At 39.2% G+C, this 9,279-nt stretch overlaps 1 protein-coding gene across 1 annotated transcript in view; it reads left to right on the top strand.

Moving 5' to 3' along the window:
* ACSS3 (acyl-CoA synthetase short chain family member 3) overlaps positions 1-9,279 on the top strand; it is a 156,174-nt gene that overhangs the window by 24,199 nt on the left and 122,696 nt on the right. Inside the window, exon 2 of the mRNA XM_023509215.1 lies at positions 8,086-8,230. Coding sequence (XP_023364983.1) covers positions 8,086-8,230 — 145 coding nt within the window. The remainder of the gene's footprint in view (positions 1-8,085; positions 8,231-9,279) is intronic.

Here is a 9,279-nt window from a genome sequence, read left to right as displayed (position 1 = left end):
CTCCTGTCTGCCTTATGTGCCCAGACAGACTGCACTGCCCTGAACTGGTGGCGGCACCGTTCCCCTTGTTTCAGTACTGTCACAGATATCGTGTCAGTTTACATTTTTTTCTCCGTTATTTTAACGAGCTGTGGGGTATATTCAGAGGGTTGGCAGTTTTCTGTGGAAGGAACTTGGTAAGACATAAAAGGAAGACTTTTCTTTCCTTTCTCCCACACACTGAAAACCGAGTTTGAAGAGTGCTCTTCACAAGATTTACTGACAGAACATTCCAGTAGTTATGTCTAGACACTAGGTTGCTCTGAAAAACATTCTAGTCTTTGCTAGATGCTAACACACATGGGAAGAATGAAGTATCCCACACAAATAAGGACTAGCAAAAAAATGAAGCCTGGAAAATAAGACTTGAGAAATAAGTAAATTTAGTTCTACTTGAACAACATAATATGAGGTCTGTCAGTTAAATCCACAAACTTGCCCTAGAAAAGATTCTACACACCTCATTGCTGAGTATCACCAGTCACCTTCCCAGTCCTCCCCTTGGCACTTTTTACTAGGACCAGTTCATGAACTTAATTGTCAGACCTCATACAATGATAAGTCTGATGGTCATTCCAGAAAGAGAGTTTGAAAAGTGCTCTGGGGGGTGTACTAGGTGCTGGCATTGGGACTTATCTTCCTAAGGGAGGCACTGTGAGGGTCAGCAGTGAGGTGTGTACCAATTTTCTAGGATGAGTTTGTGAACTTAATTGTCTAGCTTCATATATATATATCTATACACACACACTTTATGATATAAGGTGTATGTTTAATACATAACAAAGAACAGATATTTTATACAGAGTACATGTTTACAAATATGAATAGACTATTGCAACACTTGAGATCAAAATAAAAAAACTGAGACAGGAGTATGAATGATCTTAGGGGAAAATTATAGAAGAAAATGATGAATTTATGTGACTACAAATTTCAGATATCTTGATGTCAGAAAATGATATGAACTAAAATTAATGAATAAACTGAGAAAATAATTTGTAACAATCTACGTTTAATGTCCTATACAAAGAGTTTTTTTTTTTTTTTTGAGACAGAGTCTCAAGCTTTTGCCCTGGGTAGAGTGCTATGGTGTCATAGCTCACAGCAACCTCAAACTCTTGGGCTTAAGTGATTCTCTTCTCTCAGCCTCCCAAGTAGCTGGGACTACAGGCACTGCCACAATGCCTGGCTATTTTTCTTGTTGCAGTTGTCATTGTTGTTTAGCTGGCCTGGGCCAGGTTCAGACCTGCCGGCCTTGGTGTATGTGCCCTACCCACTGAGTTACTGGCACCACCCTACACAAAGAGCTTTTAAAAATCGGTAAGAAGTTGTAATTGACCAATATTGGTAACCAAAGAAAGCACGATTAAAGCTATTTTTCCTTTTAAGATTAAAGACGATTAATGATAACCTGTGTTTAGAGGATTTAGACGCTGATGTTAGATTTAGGTAGTGCTGACGATGATATGAATTGATTCAACATTTCCAGAAAGCAATTTGACTATTTGATTTGAATGTGTGTGTGTTTGATCTGTGTAGGAATCTAGCCTGCAAATGTAGTAATAAGAAAAATGTGACCAATATTTCACTATAAGAAATACCATCTTGCCAGGGATCATTTAAAATAATGACAAATGTTGTGAAAGGCAATTTGCGGCAACACAGGATTAATTTTGTTATTGAACAGCCATTGAGCTGAATATTATGCCGTCATTAAACATGATTTTTGAGAATTTCCCAGGCCCTTGGGAAAGGCTCATAATACAATCCTAGACCTAGAGGCAAAATATTAAACTAGCTGCACGATAAGCACTATTTACATATGGAAAGAATGAAGAAAATACTCCGAAGTGTATTGTCTCGGTTTTTGACAGTTAGCATTAGTTATTTTTATACTAGAGGGAGACAAACCATTTAAAATTTAGAAGGAGCCTGTGAATTTAGAAGGAGCAGTGGAGAGTCGGCACAAAGAAGACCTTCCTGTGACCTTTACTGAAATGATTTGGTTTAAAATGAAATAAGAATATTGTCATAGAATAATTGAATCTTCGAGTTAGGAGGCCCCATGCAGGTCACTTGATCGAGTCATCCACAGTAAAGCACTCTCTGGGTTTACACATTTATATTGGTGTTTCCATTACCCACAACCCCTCTGGCACAGCAGTTTGTATCTCTGCGGTAATTGTGTAGTCGTTGCTCGCAAACCCTTCCCTCTGTTTGAATCTCCTTCCTACCCGCCTCAAAGGATACCTTAAATCTTTTTTTTCATTTTCTCTTAACAGTACTATTAGAAAAGAAAACCCTAGAATCTTAATACCTTCACTCCTAAACTACCCAAAAGTGGCAAACAATTGAAAAAAAAAAACTAACTTCTTTCAGTACTGCCTACAAAAGTAGTTTTGCCTAAAGCAGTGATTTTCAACTGGTGTGCCATGAGGAGCTCTTAGGGGTTCCACAAACATTCTTAAGAATCATTAATTAAATTATTTTTGAAAGAAGTTCAAAGCACAGTAAATGTATTCCTTCTTTGACTCCAGTGGTTCTCAACCTTCCTGATACTGTGACCCTTTAATACAGTTCCTCATGTTGTGGTGACCCCCAACCATAAAATTATTTTCTTTGGAAGTAGCAATGAAAATAATTTTATGGTTGGGGGTCACCACAACATGAGGAAATGTATTAAAGGGTTGTGGCATTAGGAAGGTTGAGAACCCTGTTTTACTCTTTTTTTTTTTTTTAATCAACATAATTTAAGTGTGCCATGGAAGCTTACCTATAAGTTCAAGTGTGCCATGAGGAGATAAAAAAGGTTGAAAACACTGGTTGAAGGGATTGGCTCTGAGTCTGTCTGTTTTGAGCAGGTTGCTGTCATCCGTTTCCTTATTTGTCAAATGGTGCTAATGATAATACCAACTGCTTAGGGAAAATTTTCTGTTCTTTTTTATAATTGAGTTGGTTGATACACATGAACTCTTGGTCTAGAGTGAAGGTTTAAGGAATGTTATTCAGGGACTGTGGTTTCAGGACAAAATGGAGAAAATACTTCTTGCTTATTGTACTAAATGGAGCTAAAAACCTAGGACATTATATATCCAGCAGGTGTAAGAAGACTGAACCGTAAAGAGAAGGCAAACAGCTAAGAATTTTAGGACATGAGGAATGAAATGACAAGTTCCCTGGGTTTTCTGTTTGTCTTATATAACCCACACAGGGCACTAGAGGTAACTGGCATCCCAGAAACACCAGTGGGCACAGGCTAGGAAAAGCCCCAACAGAAACCTTTTCTTTCTGGCTAAAAAACCAACAAAGGAACAGAAAAGTTTTCTGGAAAGACTGAAAACCTTTAGATAAGAATTGCGCTAATACAGCCAAACACTTTGGAAGAGATTGTGGCCCAAATCCCATCCTCATGAGTTGTCAAACCTTGGCACCTCCTGTGGTGGTGTTAGATTAGTTTACATGCTGTGAGCTGGAGCTGAAACTTTCTTTCTAGCTAAGCCATCCATGCCCTTCTTATCCAGGCTGGTTGAAGAAGCCTACTGGGAACCTGGATTTTCACCCCAGCCCGTCAGCAGGGAGACACCTATCAGCTTAAGTGGCATCAGGGAGGCATAGTGATGGGCTGGAACTTACACTTTGATCCTGAGTAATGTGGTAGTGAGGTATCTGCCTGCTCATGAGCACAGGGTCAGAGGAGGCCTGCTAAAATAGAATACTGAGATCAGTTGATTAAAAAAGTTCCAGAGTCTCATAATATAATACTGATGTCATTGTATCAAGAGCCAGTAGTTATTTGCTATGTCAAGAACCAGAAAAATCTCAACTTAAATCAGAAAAACAACTAATAGATACACCGAGATGATACAGAGTTTGGAAGGATCTTAAATTCAGCAGCTTCTCAGGTTAAGAAATTGATGTACAAAATCAGCGTACAGTAACAGTCAAGCTGAGAATCAAATCAAAGACTCAATACCTTTCACAGTAGCAACAAAGAAAATAAAATACTTGAGAGTATGTTTAACCAAGGAGGTAAAAGATCGCTATAGGGAGAGCTACATATCTCTGAAGAAGGAAAGAGTGGAGGAGGTACACAAATAGAGAAGTGTATCATGCTCATGGGTCAGTGGAATCAACATTGTTAAAATGTCTATACTACCCAAAGTGATCTACAGATTCAATGCAATTCCCATTAAAAATACTAACATCTTTTTTTCATAGATATAGAAAAAATAATTCTATACTTCATATGGAACCACAAAGGACCCCAAAGAACCAAAGTAACCTAAAGCAAAGAGAATAAATCAGGAGGCATCACTTTACCAGACTCCAAGCTATACTACAAAGCTATAGTAACCAATCAAGCATGGCAATGGCACAAGAACAGACTCATAATCAATGGATCAGAGCAGAAAACTCAATATAAAACCATCCCTACTTTGCCATCCAGCTGATCTTTGACAAATCAGATGACATCATACACTAGGGACAATAAATCCTATTCAACAAACGGTGCTGGAAAAATTAATTAGCCTCAAGTAGAAGATTGAAACAGGTTCTACACCTTTCACAAAAATTAATTCATGTTGGATAGCAGACTAAAACCTAAGGCATGAAACTGTGAAAATTCTAGAAGAAAAAGTTGGAAAAACTCTTGTAGATGTCTGACAAAGATTTCCAAGCAGCCATCATTAAAAAATCCTCCAATAATTGTTTAATTACAAACACCTGCAAAACAAATTTAAAGAACAACCTCCATAAAGAAATATCAATCTTCAGCCAAAGAGAAAAAGTATAAAAATAACCAAATGGAAATTTTGTAACTTAAAAATACAATAGTCAAAATGCAAACTCACTGAATGGGCTAAACAACAAAATGGAAATGACAGAGAAATGCATTAGGGAATTCAAAAACAGAGGAAAAAACATTATTAATACATGATTGATTGACTATGATATTGTGGATTAGAATATCAGTCTAGATTTCAGGACTTAGATTTTGGTTATGGCTCTCTCCAATTCCTAACTAAATGCCCTTGGTGTTGGTTTTGGTCTTTATTCTTTCAGTTTTAAAACATAATAGTAAAAATTTCCCTGGTTACTGCACCTGGATTTTAAATCCAGTGATTCTTAAAAGTCTATTAATATTTTCCTTTACACATTTATCTATTTATTGACCGGTATTGCAGTTTTATGTAGTCTCTGCTTTCAGGTAGAGCACAGGGTAATGCAGCAAACACCAAAGGAGACGTATTGCTAAGGGATGGGAGGAGTGCGATGGTAGAGATGTGTACACAGGGCTGTAGACCCACTTGGGGGAGGGTGGTGTAACGTCAAAGGATAATCACAGAAGTCGTAGCTGGTGGCGTTCTAAGTAGTATGAATTTTGTAATTCCATATTGCTAGAGCTTGTGAAGTTGCATGAGGGGAAAGGAGTCTGAAGAGATGAATGGGTTTTGCATGCCATGTAAGCACATACAGTTTTCATTCTGAACTTCAGGAAAATATATTAAACAACTTTGAGTACCACTTGACGTATTTATATAATATTTACATTGAGGAAATACATCCGAGTAGCAGAGGGAGATGCCTCGAGAGGACGGGGTCAGATCTGAAGCAAGAAGGTTAATTAAGAAGCAATCTTTGTAAATTAGATGATGAATAGGAGGATCCAGCAATTACAGAGACAATACAAGTATGTGCGGCCTGACATATAACTGATTGGATTTTGAGGATGCAGGTCTGAAACTGACTTTGGGTTGCCAGTTCAGGTCACTGGGTGCAACATGGTTCCTTGAAATATAGAAAACAGGAGGCAGCGCTGGTTTGCGGTGGGGGTGGGGCTGTGGGGTGAGATGATTATAGTTCTGGACATGGTCTTCCTTCCAGTTGGGGATGTTCAGCAGACTGTTGCTGCACAGGTCTGGTGCTCGGAAAGGAGAGGTTATCCAGGGAGAAAAAGTAGCTGGAGCAGAGGGATGTCTATGGAACGGGAGGCATCAGAGCCGATTCCTGATGAGGCAAAGAAGATTCCACAGAAGTCATGGAGAAGGAGCAAGGAAAGAGGCGGAACCATAAGGGAAACGGCAAAGTGAATTAATTCTCCAGGAATCTTTGGAAGTGAAGGAACTCCTCCCCACCTTTTTGTTTTGGTAAAATGTCATGAACGTTATCAAATATTGAGCACAGAGAGTGGCCAATTAGAAGTCATAGATTGCGTGCAAGAGATCAATGACATTATCAAGAAATGTTCTACACGTAAATAGCCCAGTGTCCGAAATGGGTTCTTTTCAGGAACAACTCCCCCTAAAAGAAAAGAATTTTATGGGAAACTCTATAAAACGTGTTTCCTTATTTCTATCACAGAATGCTGAGCAAACTTTACCTTTTTCTTGGTGTATTAGATACTCGCGGCCACAGTGATACTGCGTAACTTGTCACCACAAAAATCTCTGCAACATTTATGTTTTTATTTATAAAAACATGCAACATTTATTTCCGTGTGTCTGCAGGTTGTCACAGCGTCAGCAGATCTTGGTTGGGTGTGGTGCGAGCGTTGCCCTAGGGCCTTCGCCTGGGTGGCTTTTTGCTGCTTTGGGACCCTGTTCCTACCTGCAAACATTCATTTTGGGGGCCGTGCTGAGGTGGGAGCTCTCAGGTCTGGGAGGCTCTTCCCCTTAAGAAGGGAGATGTGTGGGAGAGCCAGTCTCCGCTCATATCATGTTGCCGACACTGCATTAGCCAGGGCAGGTGCATGATAAGGCCAAAACCAAGAGACATCCTTTCTACTCATGGAGGCAGGGCCAAAGGGAAGAGACAAAATATTCCTATGAAAGTAGGACAAGGGTAAGATAAAATATTTCTGAACAAACATTAGGTCTATCACACTCTGGATTCAGCATCATTACATTAATTACTTCTTGTGCTATGCTGTGGGTGGTCATACTCACTATTACTGAAATGCATACAGTAATTTGCCTCTGGTTAAATGATCCCTCCTCCTGCTGCTTTCGGGAGCTATTATCTTTTAATGCTCTCACGGTGTAGGTAGCTGCCTTTAAGTCCCTGCTTCACTGCACACGGGGCTAAGTGAAGACCTGAAGATGATACTCATCTTGTTAACAGGACTTTTTCTTCTTGCTTCAATAAATTTTTCTGTTATTTTGCATTCTTACAGCATCTGGTAGTCTGACTCAGGAAGAAAGGGGTCATTACTATGCTTGTATTTTTTAATCAAATCTTCATCTCCTAAAAAAAATGTGGCAAATATAAAGATTTTTCTTATGGGAAAATGTGCTATCTTTCCTTCAGAAGTTTTCTCATGTATCTACATGATATTTGTGTTTTCAAAGTTTTGGTGAAATGGCTAAGATATTTAAAAGTTAATATTTTGGGGGCAGTGCCTGTGGCTCAAAGGAGTAGGGCCCTGCCCCATATACTGGATGTGGCGGGCTCAAACCCAGTCCCGGCCAAAAACTTCAAAAAAAAGTAAATATTTTATGTGCATGCCCATTCTTTATTCAAATTACGAATCATCTCAAACATACAGAAAAATTAATCTATGTTTCATTTAATCAGAAGCATCCCATTTCATTGAAGCCAAAAATACATATAACCCTTTTAAGGAAGAATGGGTTTCTCCAGTAAGTCCATCTATTTGGGGCAGGTACAAAAGCTTCAGTCGTACATCTGCCATTTCCCTCCCACATCTGAAGGGCCTCTGCACTGCACTTACATTTGATTTATTTCATCTATGTAGAATAGATTATTTGCTGTTCTACACTCTCGCTTTATCCTAAGCAATAAAATCCAGGCAGTTGTCCGTTTGAAGTGTGAGTTATACCTTTTCTAGATCACATCAAAATAAATACATATTTATTAAAATAAAAATGGACTTGGTCTATCATCTTAAATACCTACTTTACAGCTATCATTACCTGTCGTAGTACGCATGAAGCAACACTGTTCTAAGCCTAACTCTGCCACCGTAGAAACATAGTGACTTAATCAATAACATATCTTGACCTTTGCTTTTCAATTATTTTTCAGGTTTGTGGAAGGAATGCTTAACATGTGTTACAATGCCATCGACCGTCATATTGAAAACGGTAAAGGTGATAAGATCGCGATCATCTACGACAGTCCTGTTACAGATACTAAAGCAACTATTACCTATAAGGAAGTCCTGGAGCAGGTAATATCATCAACTTGTCACATACATGGGAAGTCGCACAGAGATCCCTTAAACATTAGCACACACACATCCTTGTTGTCTAGCCTGGCATTCTCTTAATTCATCCACATACGCTTTGGCTGCACCTTGGAAAGGAATACAGGCGTGTGAACTCATCTGTACTGGTCTTGCCCCTTTAACTTACACTCGTAGTGCTACTGAAAGATGTTCATCTTACAGGGAGGGGAGAACACAGCTTAACAATACGTTTAAATCTCCTCCGGCCTTTGCTGTCCGTCCACTTCACCATCCCTTTAGTCCACGTGCTCCTAGTTCTTGTATTTTTCGAAGCAGTCTCCCGATCCGCCTGTCCTTTACCAGGCTATGATCATGTTAGATTAGCAACTGAGGTGCCGCCAGAGTTTTCTTCCTAAGAAACAACGTACTTCTCTACCCAACTTAAAAATCTTTTCTTAAAAATCGCTATTATTCAGAGAGTAAAATGCAGACTGCTGTGGTATATGAGGCACTTTGGCTTCTGATCACAGCATTCCTTCGAAGCTGCAACTCCCAACATTCCTGGCCTTGCAGGCAACTTATTTTCAACCTGGCCGTCCTGCTAATCCCTCAGATACTCCTGACCTTTGCAGCACTTTGTGTATACTCATTCTTTGCCTCAGCTTTTCCTTTTAATTCTTTCCCATCTGCATAGTTCTTTGGTAAATCATGACATTAACTGATGAGTTATGAGAGTTTTTCCCTTTTAATGTTAGGGTAGAAAAAAAAATTCAAAAGTAATTGTAAAAGCATTTGAGTATTGTTCACTACGCGAAAGTTTAAACTTTGTGGCACAGAACGTTTATTTACATATGAACTGAATGAAAATCATGATGTAGGGCAGGGTTTTTCAACTTTGTTACCATTGACATTTTGATTCAAATGATACTTTGTTGTAGGACTTTCCCGTATGTTGCAGAATGCTCAGCAGAGTCCCTGATCTCTACCTACTAGACGCCAGCCATACCCCTCCCTGCGTTGTGACATCTCCAAACATTGCCAGTGTCTTCTGG

The sequence above is a fragment of the Otolemur garnettii genome, unplaced genomic scaffold (assembly GCF_000181295.1).
Source record: "Otolemur garnettii isolate 467f Iridium unplaced genomic scaffold, OtoGar3 scaffold00007, whole genome shotgun sequence".
NCBI classification, from domain to species: domain Eukaryota; kingdom Metazoa; phylum Chordata; class Mammalia; order Primates; family Galagidae; genus Otolemur; species Otolemur garnettii.
This window is presented reverse-complemented; position numbering and strand designations above follow the sequence as displayed.